The 15,919-nt window shown below is 43.8% G+C and overlaps 1 protein-coding gene across 1 annotated transcript in view; it reads right to left on the bottom strand.

Annotated features, from left to right (window-relative positions):
• The window catches only part of ARFGEF3 (ARFGEF family member 3), a 132,813-nt gene that overhangs the window by 16,442 nt on the left and 100,452 nt on the right, over positions 1 to 15,919 (bottom strand). Inside the window, exons 22-27 of the mRNA XM_014533926.1 lie at positions 13,607 to 13,752; positions 11,891 to 12,070; positions 9,392 to 9,536; positions 7,530 to 7,652; positions 5,409 to 5,512; positions 3,611 to 3,755 (exon numbers count right to left, since the gene is read on the bottom strand). Coding sequence (XP_014389412.1) covers positions 3,611 to 3,755; positions 5,409 to 5,512; positions 7,530 to 7,652; positions 9,392 to 9,536; positions 11,891 to 12,070; positions 13,607 to 13,752 — 843 coding nt within the window. The remainder of the gene's footprint in view (positions 1 to 3,610; positions 3,756 to 5,408; positions 5,513 to 7,529; positions 7,653 to 9,391; positions 9,537 to 11,890; positions 12,071 to 13,606; positions 13,753 to 15,919) is intronic.

Genomic DNA, 15,919 nt, shown 5'->3' with positions numbered 1-15,919 from the left:
CGCGCCGGAGCCTCCGTACCTCTGCACTTTACTTTCGTAGCTCCTCTGAGTCTGTGTGCTCTTCTCTTTCCTTCTAGTTGTAGAATTTCCACTCAGCCAGCCTTCCTGTGGTTCTGGATGATGACCGTTCTGTCTTTTAGTTGTATTTTTGAAGTTGTTGTCGGAGGCAGCAATTTCCGGTGTTTTCCTATGCCGCCATCTTGGTCTCTCTTCCTCCTTGCTCATTTTTACAGTAGGTTATCTTTTTGTTGTTGAATTTTAGGAATTATTTATATATTCTGGATATTAAAACCATACCAGATATATGATTTACAAATATGTGCTCCCATTCTTTCGGTTGTCTTTTCACTTTCTTGATAATGTCCTTTGATGTACAAAAGTTTTCAATTTTGAAGTCTAAGTTATCTGTGCTTTTTCTCTTGCTGCTTGTGCTAGTCTATCTTTGCTCTTCTTAGTGCCCCATTTTTTCCAAAGGTCATTCATCTTTGCTTTCTTTTTTTTTGTAATCTATAAATTATTTTAAATTTACCTGTCCACACGGCAGTTTGCAATCCCGGCATCCTCTCAATCCTGTGTACATACAAATCACTTGTATATTACTCATAGCTGGGAAAATGATGCTCCCAGTGTCAGTAGGTTCATCTGCCCTCAGTACACAACTCTCCTCTTTCTTCTCTTCTCAGAGTTTCATTTTTAAAATAACATACTAACTCTTAGTGCTGCTCATTACTAGGTGAGAGAAAAACATGAAATCCTTTTTACTAGATCCAAATAATTTTAGTTCTGCTATTTATGCAAGCACTGTATGAACCAACATTTCTGCACATCACTGTCTGGAAATATGTGGACCTATAGCTCAGAAAACTGTGCAGAAAAGGACTATAGTAGAATATAAAAAACAGCCCACTCTACATTTTAATTTCAATACTTCAAATTTTCCTACAAAATAAAACTGCATCAGAAGATGGCACTTTAAAAATGTTTCTATTGCCCTAGCTGGTTTGGCTCAGTGGATAGAGCATTGGCCTGTGGACTGAAGGGTCCCAGGTTTATTCCAGTGAAGGGCTTGAACCCCAGCTAGGGGGCATGCAGGAGGCAGCCAGTCAATGGATTCTCTCTCGTCATTGATGTTTCTCTCTCTCTTTCTCCCCCTTCCTCTCTTTGAAATCAATAAAAACATATTTAAAAAATGTTTCCATTAAAAAAACCTATTTACCCAGTTTTAAATATCCCTGTTAATAGGAGGCAAAACCAAAATCATGGACAATAAATATAATAAAACTAGGTGATAAGAAATTCTTATGAACTTCAAAATACAGGGTGGGGCAAAAATAGGTTTACAGTTGTGAGTACGTGAAACATGGAGCTTATTCTTGTATTATTATTTATTTATTACTAGAGGCCCGGTGCATGAAATTCATGCATGGGTAGGGTCCCTAGGCCTGGCCCGTGATCAGGGCCAATCTGTGGGGCAACCGGCAGGGCCCCCGCCTTGGCTGGCCTGGGGCCTGCGGGCTGCTCCTGCGTTGAGCGTCTGTCCCCTGGTGGTCAGTGAGCGTCATAGCGACCGGTCATTCTGCCGTTCGGTCGATTTGCATATTAGGCTTTTATTATATAGGATTGCATTATTTTCCATATGAACAACTGTAAACCTACTCTTGCCCCACCCTGTAAGAGCAGGTGTGGACAAGCTAATTTATAGGAAATTCAGAGGACAAAAGAACATGTTACACAGCACTATGGGGGGTGCAACTAATAAAATCCAAATGGGAAACTCTACAGGACAAAGTACCTCACTTCTTCAGCAAATAAATTGAAAAGGGGTTAAATAAAGTTGGAGAAGAAATCTATAGATTGAAAAGGATTTAAGAGACATGTCAGCTAAACATATAGTATAGATCTTATGTGAATCCTAAAAATTAACTGACATTGGAAAATTTTACATAATAGATATTTGATGTTAGTAAAGAGTGATTGTTAATTTTTAGGTGTGATAATAACTTTATGGTTGTTATCCCTAAAGAACACATACTAATGTCTCAGGTTTGCTTTAAAATAATATAGGAAGGAGGAAGTGGGTAGGGAGTGAGGGACATGAAGAGTGAGCATGTGTGTGTGTTTACATTATATGAGGTTGACTATAAGTTTATACTTGAAGCTGGGTGATAGATATATGAAGGTTCACTATACCACTCTGTCTAGTTTTATATATGTCTGTGAAATTTCCATAGGGGGGAAAATAATTATTTGCCTTTGGAAACTAGAGAAATATCTCAGAATATATAAATGGTGAGAATTGTTAATACTAACTTAAAGCTTTTACTTTTATTCCTTTCTCTGATTTAGCTATGTTTCCTATATAATTATAACTTTAAAACGCTCAATAAATTTATACTGTAGGAAACTTTATGTGGGTGCTTGGCTAAACTTTATCCATAAGAAGATGGACTGCCTAGAAAAAAAATGGATTAATGATTTGCATACATGGAAGGGAATGTCCACTGTTACATAAAGGGTTTCCTCCCTCAAAATGTATAAATACTTTAACGCTGATAGCTCAATTTTGAAAGAGAAATGTATTTTAATAAAAACTGCCTTTATAATTATTCAAAGTGGGTGTATACATTTTTTGGGACACCCTGAATACTGTATTAAAACCTGTATTATAGATGAGCAACATTAGCTTTTGCCTACAATTGTCTGAGTTGGAGGTTTACAATGCTAATCTAACCATTAAAATGAAACCTCTATTAAGCAACATGTAGCCAATTTCCAGTATTTTAATTTTTCTCTACATTAGTTATTCCTATAATTCTTTCTCATAAGTAGCCTGAACTAGTGAGGTTTTATAATCTCTATAGAAAACTGTAAATCTTCTAGCCATCCCCATAAATGAATTTGTAATAGAAAAATAAAACGAGAAAAATGTAAAACAAACACAAAAGCAAATTTAAGAAGCCTCCCCTAAAAAGTCTTTTGTGTGGGTTTGAAATAACCCATTTGCAGATATCAGACCTTTTTAAGGATATAATTTCCATTTCTACATTTAGAAACAGGACAGGGTCATCAAGTTGGAGCATGAGGTAGCCGGTCTGAAAATACACCAAAGTTACTAGACGGAACTTCAATTCACAGGAAATTACATGGGCACTAACTTGGAACACATTCTTTAAAATTATTCTCTTAATGAGTCTTTAGCTTCGCCAGTCACAAATAGATTCTCTCTTCAGTAATGGCTTAATTTCCCCAGTCTCTAACCAAATAGTCCTGCAGGAAGTAATTATATAATGATTGTGTTTCCTAGAAGGAATTAAAGAATTACCAGTCAATTTAAGTACCAATGCAACCACATTCCAATGTGTTAAATTCAAGAGAGTCAAAGTTAGAAATTATATTTAGCAGAATCTGCACTGGTTTCAGATAGAGGCATCAACTGTGAAATGTGTTTGGAGAACCCATAGAAACTTTCAGGTAGACTTGTTAGAATCATAAACAACAACAACCTAAATGGATGATCATTCAAGATCTATAAGCTACTTAATTCATGGCTTAAGCTTCTGAGAATACGGACACAGCCAATAACCTGATTTAATCTAATCGATGAACTTACCAGTGTCATCATCAAAATCAGACAGGACCGACTCAATGCCATCCTCACTGCTCGCCGACTGCTCCTGAAGTCTTCGAGGCAAGCTAGCAAGTCGCCCACTAAGGAATATTGGCTTCATCGGCATTTTGTAGATTTTGGCCAATAACTAAATAAAAAAATACCAAATTTCAGTTATATATTGGAAAAAGCTACACTCTGGGCTTTAAAGAACAATAAAATTATATTCTAGTTATAGAAAGGGGAGAGAAAACCAGAAAAGGTGCGACTGGATGAAAGGTTTAAAGTTGAGTGGTTGTGATTTGGCTTCATAAGCTAGCTCGCAGGAGGCATTTATCCCAGGAAGCAAATGAAATAGCATTCAATGGCAACAAAAAGGTAGAGGAAAAAACCACAATGACTGCTTTTCCAGCAGCTCAATTGCCTATGAGTTTTATAGACTTGTATGAACCTACTAAGGGAACCATGTCACATGTCAAGAATGTTTGCCTATGGGAGGAGGTGTTCTATGGGCATCACTGAGAAGAGAGTCTGCAGGCAAATCAGATACCAGACTCCGATTCCCCCTCATGTGACCCCACATCAAGGACACAGCGGGCAATGGGGAAACGAGGAAACTCTGGGCAAGGTCAGCCACGGAAGATACTGCCCTGGGCTCTTTATTCCCCTCTCTCCACTAGAGCCCGGTCCCCTAGGGATCTCTGCTCCTGAAACAAACTGCCAAGGATCCTTATATCTTCACAAATTACAATCCTGCCTGCTGTGACCATCGTTTCTGGAAACCAGGGAAACAGTTGTGAGGAAGATAGACAAAATTCCTTTCCTATGGGTCTTACAGACAAGAATCTTTGCAGACATTCATAAAATGTCTGACGTAAATGTTATAGAGAACATTAGGCAGGTGGTACTATAGAGAGTGACCATGGTGTGTGGGGAACGTTGGCAGGGAGTCGGTAGATACCAAAGGCCTGGTTTCTCTGACAAGCGATGCTTCCAGTGAGATTTGGAAGATAAAGGGTGTCATACAGAGATCTGAGGAGGAAAAATTCCGGGCAGAGAGAGCAGCAAAGCCCTGGGTGTAATCAGAGGGGCGGATGTGAGGGGCAGAAGGGGAGAGTGGTTGGAGCACAGTGAGTGAGAGGAGAGGATCTGAGGTGGAAAGAGAGCTGGAGTCATGTCACGTGGGGCCTTGGGGACACCAGCTGAGAAGACCGGAGAAAATCTATCTGAGAGAGGTGTCACCGAAGCCCAGAGGAGGAAGGGCTTCAAGGACAGCGTGTCGTCTTGTTCCACAGGCACTGGACATGGGTAAGGACAGAGCGTTATTAAACTGAGCATAATTAAGGTCACTGCCCATACTGACAGGTGATGTTTTATTGGACTTGCCTACTAGCCCTTGACTGAATACATCCCTCTTACTTTGTCTGTGTCTCTCTTCACTGGCTGCACCCGCACTTTCCCCGTTTTGGTGTATAAGGAAGATCTCCCGGGGCCTCATGACTCCACCCTCTACAGCTGACAAATACAGAGATGATGGTAGTTGATCTGAGAATAAATGAGAAGCGCCAGAGATCTCGGGGTCCAACTGTGTTCTAGTACATGGTTATTACTTTTTCTCTCTCTCCTTCGTGAAAGTGGGGGGGGGGACAAACATGCTCCAAACCTAAGTCCCAATCGCCTCAGAGACAGTAGACAGTGCTTCTCCTGGGCCTCAGCCAAAGGCACCCACACGTATCTTTTGACACAAGCATCTCCCGAGGCAGGTTCCAGCGCCCGGGACTTGGCATGAGCAACCCCGTACCTGAGAGCAGCGCCGGAGGTAATCCAGGGCAGGGAGGCACAGGTCGGGGGCGGTGGCCCCTGGTCCCGGGACACAGTCTCCAATCTCCTTACAGTCCACCTCCCCTGGGGGACAGAGACAGAGAAGGCCTGTTTACTCGCACAGCATTGACTCACCCAATATCTACTAAAACAGACCAAAAAAAAAATTACTTAACGTGTACAACCCTGAGAAAAAATCCTTTCACTCATTCTGTCCCCTGCATGTATGTGTACACATTGAACACAGGTGGGATCATACCGCACATCCTTTGTGGTTGAGATTATTTTGTTTTGTAACGCCCCCCCTTTTTTTTTTTACCAAACAATGGGCATTTTCTCTCTATCCTGCCAGAGTACTGGCCATGGCCGAACAGTGTTCTCTTGTCCCTGGGCACACGGACTCACTCCCTGGGGCCCGCTGCTGACGGTGTGACTTCTGAAGCTCTGATGAGGATGATCCCGGAGGCCAGCGTGTGCTGGGCTGCATGCAGCACCAGCCCCTCTCCATTGGAAAAGGACCCCATGTTGCTGCCAGTGCTCAGCACTAAATGGCGATGAACAATGAAGCCCAGGGAAGATTTTGAACATCTGGGGTTTGGGGACAGAGGCTACGTAATGGAGTTGAAGTAAAATTCTTTCCTTTTTTTTTTAACAGATCTGTAGAGGGTTTCTAGATTTTCTATAGGCAAACAATAGTTGAGAATGATTTTTCTTCTCATGTAATGAACCCATTTCTCGACTTTTAATAAAAAGTACTGTAATTGTTTCTAATTGTCTATAATTGTAGCAACTAGCACCCTCCCCTGTGAGTAAACAGACATAATTACTAGGCATTAGTTAACATTCAGATGCAGACAAAGAGGCATGTTCTCCTTAGAAAAGACAAACATTTCTTATGTTTTAGACGTTGGCAAATGTTTTTGTACGGGGCCAGACAGGAAATACTCCAGGCTTTGCAGGTCAGACTGTCTTGGCTGCAGCTTCTCAACCCTGCCCCTGCTGCACAAAAACAGCCACAGACGAATGACCGTGGCCGTGCTCCAATAAAACTGTATTTATAAAAACTATCGGTGATTGGATTTGGCCTGTGGGCCAGACTTTGCAAACTCCTGGTTTAGATGAACACACCTTACAGTATAAAAACACAGACTAGGTCAAATTCATGTTGAAATAACCAAGTGGGAATTAAAAATAAATTCATTTCCTTGTTTGCTGATCACAGTATTTCAAAGTTGAAGGCTATTCAGATGGCACCCCCTGGAGCCGGGGGCAGTATCCAGCCAGCATGCTGGGGCTCAGACCGTCCCAGTACCCCCAGCTCAATACTAGTAATTCCACCTTGTAATTCACAGAAAGAACTAGGACCTACCTGTTTTAAATATTCTCCATGTGCACACTGCTAATCCTGCATCTCTATTTTCAGGTCTCAACTCCCTAAGATAAAATCCCAAATTTCTAACATGTAGAGAAGCATCTGCACTCGAATATTTCACTGAAAGTCAACATGTCCAGATGTGCAGAGATAGAATTCATTACTTAGTCCTGTCCTCCACACCTGACCTCCCTCCTGGATATCCAGTTCTGGGTAACATCAGTCCTTGTAAGAAACCTAAAGCACGCCCAGTTCCTCCTCTCAGCTGCCTGTTCATTTCAGCTTAAGTGGCTTTTTTTCTTCACGAGCTTCTATGAAAGTCCTCATCTTACTGAACTGTAACTATTGATTTATGTGTCTGTTTCCCAGAGCGTCTCCTAGGCAGGAAGCATGTTTTATTCATCTTTATATCCCACAGTACAAACAAGCTGCCCTGCCCAGGGAGCAGGCGCTCCACTCTTTACTGAACAATGGAATACCAAAGCTAGAGCTTCTTAAATAAAACAGTGGTCTGTGAAGTAACAGGAAACATACTTCATTACAAGATTATTCCGTGAACACAATGAAAACTGTCAGCCGTGGACAAAGTCACACACACCATCTGCTCCTGTCCCAGGCTGCTGGCTTGCTCCAGGCAGTCAGAGGGCCTGTCTCCGGGGCTTTCCCTACAAAGCCACGCAGGAAAGGGTCCCCAGCTGTCACAAGGCATGGAAGGAGGACTCCACTTACCCAGTCCTTTGACAAACTTCATAAGGCACATGATGTAACTGGTGGCTGCATTAGCAAAGACCTGGATGTTGTCGGTATTGAGAAAAGCTTCAAATACATCAAACACTGGAGCTTGGCCTTTTCCTGAGGGAGGAAGATTATAGAATTTTAAGGAAGTGAAGTATCAACCCTTCAGGTAGCCCATACTCCCGGCACCTTCCCCAGGGCCTTAGAAAAATTTGAAGGAAAGCCAGTGCCTTTTGAATGGACAACTGGCCTGGCTCCAATGCTGTGCTTCTTAGCTTTGCCTGCAGGGGGAGCTGCAGGAAAGCTACAAAGAGAGCCGAGGGGAGAGATGGGGCAAAGCCGGCTTTATGCAGGGCTGAGGCAATGTGCAGGTCTATAGGGCAGTGAAACTTGGGCCTCTGCACAACTATAGAGAAGGAAAGGTTTAGATAAATCCCTGATGGAGTATACTACTTTATTCATACCTGTGCAGAAAAGAATTAACATAGGAGGCCTGAGACTACTTTCCTTTAAGGCAGGGGTCCTCAAACTTTTTAAACAGGGGGCCAGTTCACTGTCCCTCAGACCGTTGGAGGGCTGGACTATAGTTTAAAAAAAAACTATGAACAAATTCCTATGCACACTGCACATATCTTCTTTTGAAGTAAAAAAACAAAACGGGAACAAATACAATATTTGTATTTGCATGTGGCCCGCGGGCCGTAGTTTGAGGACCCCTGCTTTAAGGCCTGCTTGCAAGCTTGGCCCTTGGCTGGAGTCTGGGAACTTGACTCTCAGAATAATCCCGGGCAACACTTAACAAACAAAGGCAGTTCACTGTGTCTAGATGGTGCAAACAATGTGGTTTATTCTAAACACCTGCTACCCTTCGGGGAGTCAGGAATTTTGGTGTATGCTACCCGGAAGGTACCTCCGGGACCACCCTCAGCTGGGTTTCTAATGCACTTTCCTGGGCTGACGCGTTATATCATATCGCTGCATTTTTCACTGTTGGGGTAAAAGTGTGCTCCGTGGGACTCCTCATGGGAGGGTGAGAGCCTGACAGGGGTTTCCCCAGATCTGGTCTGTCTTTCCCCCTTATAATCTGGCTTATCCTTCCTATGCTGCCACCCTGCTTCTTAGCTGTGAACAATGGAATAAATCTGGGCCATGTCATACACCTTAGCATGATTATTTGCTGAGTCCTCCTGGTGGTCTCTGAAAGTGGAGGCGGTCTTGGGGACCCTGACACAATACCCCTGGTTGCTGGGCATGCCCTCCGGGTGCCCATCCATTTCCATCCAGACCCAGCCTCCTGGATTTGGATTTGCTTGCGTTATGATCATTTTCTGCTTCTTTCTAGCAAGTGGATCACATTTTTCATTTTGGCTTTAGGCATTAGCTCAATACAGGTCTGTTTAAGTGAAAACAATAGGAGTCTCTTAGTCTTTCATCCAATCTGTAAGAGCAGGGCCTGACAATGCTCGGGGCTCTCACCTGCTGGCAGAACTCAGAACTCGTGTCCCTGCAACAGCAGCTTATTTCCTGCTGATAAAGCACGGCTGAATGCCGGGCTTCCCTATTGTTCACTTTGCTTTGGTAGCATGAAACTGGGCTGAGAGAACTAATGCTCTATAGCAAAAGTCAGCCCCACATCCTTCCCACTATCACCACTCCTACTCAAGTCCTCTCCAGAGCACTTAGGCAAGAAAAAGAAATAAAGGGCACCCAATTTGGAAAGGGAGAGGTACAATTCCCTGTCTGCAGATGTCATGGTCTTATACACAGAAAGTCTTACAAGACTCGCACAAATGTTGTTAGAACTAATAGAGGAACTCAGTGAAGTTTCAGGATATCATACCCACACACTATCTTACCCATGGAGTAATCGCCAACTAGGTACTCCTTCACCTCGGACTTGTTCCCGCTGTGCACCGTCTCCAGGGCACTGAACAAGGGCCTCCAGCCCGACTGGATCTGGGTGGAGCACACTTCAACCAGCTCACCAATGGACGTGACGACCTGGCAGAGGCAAAGGGGTGGCATGTAAGATCCTTCTCTTAAAAGAAGCAGGAGAATTTCTGGGAAGGGTGATGTATTTCTGATCCCTATTTCTGGGCTAATTTTAGTGAAAGAGAAATAACAGAACCCAGGCAAACTCATGCAAAAATCACCTAAGTAAGCGGTCATATTGCATTAATGGGCATTTTACTAAAGATTCATATTGCTGAGCAACTTTTCATGAGCTTATTATTAGCCATTTATAAATATTTTACTGTTTTGTTTTTTTTAGATTGGGTTTTTGTCTTCTCATCCTTGTCTTTTTTTAAATTATTTTTAGAATTCTTTTTTAAAAAATATATTTTTATTGATTTCAGAGAGGAAGGAAGATGGAGAGAGGGAGAGAGAAACATCAATGATGAGAGAGAATCATTGATTGGCTGCCTCCAGCACGCCCCCTACTGGGGATCGAGCCCGCAACCCAGGCATGTGCCTTTGACCAGAATCGAACCTGGACCCTTCAGTCCGCAGGCCGATGCTCTATCCACTGAGCCAAACCAGCTAGGGCTATTTTTAGAATTCTTTATGTATTCTAGATTCAGATCCTTCCTGAGATCTATAATTTGCAAATACTTTTTCATAGCCTCAGGCTTGTCTTTATTTTTCAATGTTGTTAGAAGAGCAGAAGTTTTAAGTTTTAATGAAGCCCAATTCATCAAAATTTTTTTGGATGTGTATTTGTGTTAATCAGCAAAGGGTGGTCAGGATGCTTGGGAACTGCACAAAACATGGACAGTTCCATGAATTTGCATGTCATCCTTGTGTAGGGGCTGTGCTAATCTTCTCTGTATTGTTGTAGTTTTCACATGTGCTCCTGGAGTGAACATCATCACATTTTCTTTTTATGGACAATGCTGGTATCATTGCTAAGAAATATTTGCCTACTCCAAGGTCTCAAAGATCATCTCCTATACTTTCTCCTAGAAATATTTATAGTTTTTGCTCTTACAGTTAAGCCTATGATCCATATTGAGATATTTTTTTGTATATGTTGAGGTAAAAGTGTAGGTTATTTTTATTGCATATGTTCAAACACTATTTGTTGAAAATAACACCCTCTCTATCGAACTCCAGTGGCATCTTTGTAAAAAATTAATTGAACATACGTGTGAGAATTTATCTCTATACTCTATTAAGTTCCATCGTACTATAAGTCTATCCTTATACCGATACCACACTGTGTTGACTACTGAAGTTTCGAAATTGGGTAGCGTAAATTCTTCAAATTTGTTCTTTTTCAAATCTGTTTTCCTCTAGTTCCGATCCCTTGAATATGCATATAAATTTGAGAATCATCTTGCCAATATCTTTAAAAAGTCGGCTTGGATTTTGATGGGAATTGCTCTGTACAGTGCCTGTGCAAAGCTTCTCTGACCACCAGGTGGTGCAATTTCATGCACTGACCCCCACAGAGTGGCTGGTTTGTGATTTTAATCCTGGAGAATTATTTTTTTTTACCTTTACTAAGAGCCAGTGTTAGAAACAGGCTGATCTTATCATCAGGGAGGTTGCTACTTGGGTTCATTTGTAATGCAACCTTGGTCTGAATGAACACCAGTTTTAAAGATTTGCATTAAACATTTTTTTCTGTTTTCTGGCCTCAAAAATGTGATAGCAGAACTTAGTTTCACCTCGTGACGAATTCTGTCAAGGCAAACCCCGTCTTAAAGCTCTGCTTACTTCTGTGGCTTCCAATTGTTACATAGTTGTGGGCATCTTAGTATTCTTTACTTTCTTGCCAGAGTGTCAATGTATTTAAAAACAATTTTAAGTCTTCCATCTTTTTTGTTGTTTTGTTTTAATCCTCACCTGAGGATATTTTCCATTGATTTTTAGAGAGAGTGGAAGAGAGAGGGAAAGACAGAAAGAAATATTGCCGTGAGAGAGACACATCGATTGGTAGCCTCCTGCAACCAGGACCCCGGCCGGGGAGGAGCCTGCAACCCAGGTACATGCCCTTGACCAGAATCGAACCTGGAGCCTTCAGTCTGCAGGTCAACACTCTATCCCCCGAGCCGAACAGGCTAGGGCTTAAGTCTTTATTTAACATATTTAGATTTCAGAGAGACGATTCATATAGACTAGGTACAAGAGCATAGACCAGAATAGCCCGACTGCGTAGGTTCGAGTCACAGCTCCACCAAGCACTGACCATGTATCCTCAGCTAAATGGATTCATCTTTCTTTGTCACAGATTCCACATAGGATTAGTGGAAAGGTGAACACGCAAAATTCATAGAACAATGCCTGCCAATGCACTCAGGAAGAGCTAGCCGCAACGATGACGGCGATGCTGATTACCGGGACACACTGACCTGGTCTTGGACATCCTCGTCACACAGCTCCAGCTGCATAATCCGCTCAAAGGGTCGGAAGAGGGCTTCATTGAAGTGGAAATGAGGTGGCTCGTTCCAGTCCGTGAGAACCTCTGTCAGTATGTCATGGATGAAGGAGACAGCCTTCTGAGACACATGTCTTTCCTTGTGGCAGGCAGCCTGCAAGTTCACGAGAAAAGTGAACACCATCAGAACTCCAGGCAAGGAAGAATCTGGTTTCCAAAGGTTTCCTAACTCACCTCATTGCAGGGAGGTGGAGGCAGCAATTCTGTCGCAGTAAAAAACATTTCAAGGGGCACGGATAGATGAACAGCACACTAAATTGTCTTTTTAATAATCTAACAAACTGCTTAGACACAACTCCAATGTCACTTAAATGTTTCTAGGAAACTGAGAGTATCTAGTAATTTCTTTTTTTTAGGTAATAGGACAGTTTGCTCGGTGATGTAGAACATGCTGACTTTAAAGGCACCAGAGCTGCCCATGGGCTCATTGTGAACTGTGCCCCAAACACATAAAGACCCGAGGAATCATCTGTCCCTCAGAGAGGGGGGCCAACTTCACTGATAATGCTCTCATTGGTCCAGAGCTCCTTGTTTCCAGGCTCTGTAGTAGTCTCCTCGCCCTCCCCCTGGGCTTGGATGTATGGCTTGCTTTGAACAACATCAAATCTTTTACAAGTGGAGAGCTGAAGAGTCATTGCGATTTGGGATTTGCCCTCTTGCTTTCCTTGGGAATTCTAAAAATGCCATGAGAACGATCTGGGGCTAGTCTGCTGGAGGAGGAGAGCGCCCATTCTCCAGCCGTCCCAATCAAGGCCATCACGGACCAGCTGGCCACAGGTGACGTGTGAAGCCAGCTGAGATCTGCCAAGCCTGGCTGAGACCGGAGAAGTGCCGTCTGAGCCCAGCTCACACACCTGACCCAGGGAATCCTGAGTTAACTAAATGGCTGTTGTTTTAAATCACTTGGTTTGGGAGATGCTTTATTAAAGTGTAGTAGATAACTGACATACTGCTTCTCCATAAGCTATTATTTTCCACTCCCTTTCCTTACCAGAATGCTCTCAGGTTAGTGAATTAAGCTCCCAAAATATCTCTACCAGGTAAGACATCTCTACCCGATAGGCACTAAAGAGCTACTAAGAATAGTTATTGTAAAACAGGGCAACAATTTTCCCGCCAACTTAGCAGTAGCCAGTCATCATGCACTGAGATGGTGAGTTGCCATAAAATGTATCAAATGAACTGCTTTCCTTTGGAGAGTGAAGGAGGTCCCAGTACTAATTTTGTTGGAAAACTCGGTATGGTTCTCCTACCCAGAGGGTACTGCCCAGAATGTTGTTAGCTATTAGGAGAGAGAGCCGGACAGGAACAAAAGGCATTGCGATAGTCGTGTATAAAAATAAAGCGTCAGACTCAGGTCGACACCAGGTCGTGACGAATGAAAACTGGCCGTGGAAGGCACCTCGCCGAATTGTAAAGAGGGTGAGTATGAGACCAGGGCAGCGCTGCCCTTTGGGGTGATGCTTCAGATGCCACGAGGCATAATCACAGAACTATGATGCTGTGACCAGATGATGGGAACCTTCTCATTGCACTGTGGCCACAGCGCTCTGTGCCCCACCCTGATTGGCGACCCCGGTGCTGGCTCTGCTGAAGGAGTCCTGGAGCTGCCCACTTCCCAGGGACTCACCTCCACCAGGTGCGGGGCCACCAGGCTCCAGCAGCGCATCACGTGGAGCAGCGGCCTGGACTTGCTGCGCACGATCCTCAGCATGGCGTCCCCGAGGCGGAACAGGTGGAGGGCACTTTTCCGGTCGTGGGTGGATTTCACTTCTCCTACAAGAAGAGAAGACCATAGAAGCCATAAAGCCCAAACTCAGGAAGAGTTTGACTGTTCAAGCACAGAGAGAGGATGAAAAGAAAAGAACTGTGCTCGGACCAGCAGGATGATTCGGTGAGTGCTATCCAAGAGAGGAGAGGAGCCTGGATTCAAGAGAGACGGAGGTGGTTCGCTCCACAAGGCCGGGCGCCCCTCTCCTGTTCACCACTACCTTCCCAGTGGCTGCCATGACAATGTGAACAGTGCTTGTCGATTAGGGAGAGTGACGACGTAGTGGTTAAGTAGGAGGCCTGGGGAGTCAGGCTGCCTGGGCTCAAATCTTCTCTTCACCATTTAGTAGTTGGGTTACATTGGACCAGAGATTTATGTCTCCGATCCACGGTTTCTCATTATAAAAGTGGGGATAATAGAACCTGTTTCTTAAAGTTATTTTAAGGATTAAAAGTAACAATATTCATAAAGTGCTTAATGCAGACACATACTACCTGACCCACACTCTTGGCTATTATCATGACTGTTGTGATCGTCATTCTTCATGGTCATCGTTCACTTGGTCAACCCTTAGTGGCAACACCGAAGCCCTTGCCAAGCAAGTCAGGCCCATTTGCTACCCAACAACATGCTGTGTAGCCTGTTTCACTTCCGTACTGTCCTTGCCCACTCTGATCGCTTGCTACTTCTTTGCCACTGTTACCTTAGTCTTCCCCACTCCCTTCTTGCTCATGTCCTGTTGCTTCCCTTTACGGCCTACAAAATGCTTACTATCAGGCTCTTCCAAGCAAAATGCTTCTAGTTAGTCTTGCCATATCAAATACACTTCAAAATGACAGTAATAATAACCACTGACATTTATGGAATGCTTACTCTGCCTCAGACTTTGTGTTGGTTCGTTGCATCTTTAACCATTTTAATTTTGAAAGCAAACCTTAAGAAGTAAATGTAATTACTGCCATTTTACAGGTTAGTAAACTGATGCGAGAAAGATGAGCTGACTTTTCTAAGATGATGCATCTGGTAAATAATGAAGGCAGCATCTGGACTCACATCTGATTGATTTAAAGGCCAGTGCTCCCTCTGCCTGGGTCTGCAGCCTCTTCCTGACCCTGCTCATTGCTTTTTGTAGGCTCAGAGTCTGCTGGTTTCTCCAATGCCAAAGACTCAGAAGGTTTCCCTGGGCTCAGAGATGCTCTGGAGGGCTGAGGTTCTGGAAGGCTGGCTTTATACAGCTAAGGTTTTAACGCCTATTAAAAAGTAGTGGGGAAGATAGGGGAGGGTGGGGTAAGGGGAAGAGATCAACCAAAGGACATGTAAGCATGCATATAGGCCTAACCAATGGACACAGACACCAGGGGGGTGAGGGCATGAACGGGAGTGGGGTGGATAAGGTCACATATGTAATACCTTAATCAATAAAGGAAAAAAAAAACTAGTGGGGAAAGGATGGCGGTTCTCAAATTAGAATCTGCAGTAAGGATCAAGAGGCCAAATATATTACACTTTGAAATTAAGATTCCTAAAGATGGAAGGGGCCTGAGGTTGTGCAGTCCAACCCGCCACAGGGCTCTGTGCCTCTGCCTGGACTCAGCGGGACAAGGTGCTCCCTGTTTCAGCACAACCACCCGGCAGCTGATGGACAGCTGCACTTAGGGGCAGCCTGCCACCCATCTGAGACCAGGGGACGATTCATCACCATTCTGTTCCCTCTTCCACAGGCTGGCCTTCATCTGCTCTCTCCTGTGTGAAAACAGTGACAGCGACCCATCATTAAAGGGTGTGCCCTGCGAGCAGTTTTCCTAGGAGTGGCATGAGGCTTCTGTTGATCCTTCCAGTTTTCTCCCCCACCGTCCAGTTTGGAATCAGTAGTGGCGTCTGCAAGTTGCCTGGATTGAGGCGAGTGGTGTGGTTTGTGATATGCAGAAGGGTTCCCCCCTTCGTGAGAGGTCTCTGCACTCTGAGTAGCCATATAATTCCTCTATCATCACAAGCCCAAAACTTAGCAGGACAACCTAGCCCAGGTCCAGTGGCAATGCCTGTAACAGTGGCAGCAGCGACATTTGCATTCACAAAGAATAATCCCACCCCTCACCTACACACACATCATGCCCTAATACTAGACGACAAATGAGCCAGGGGACCCTGTGCTAAGGGAGTGTGGAGTCAAGT

The sequence above is a fragment of the Myotis brandtii genome, unplaced genomic scaffold (assembly GCF_000412655.1).
Source record: "Myotis brandtii unplaced genomic scaffold, ASM41265v1 scaffold123, whole genome shotgun sequence".
Classification (NCBI taxonomy): domain Eukaryota; kingdom Metazoa; phylum Chordata; class Mammalia; order Chiroptera; family Vespertilionidae; genus Myotis; species Myotis brandtii.
The sequence above is the reverse complement of the archived record's forward strand: the minus strand, read 5'-3'. Positions and strand labels throughout refer to the sequence as shown.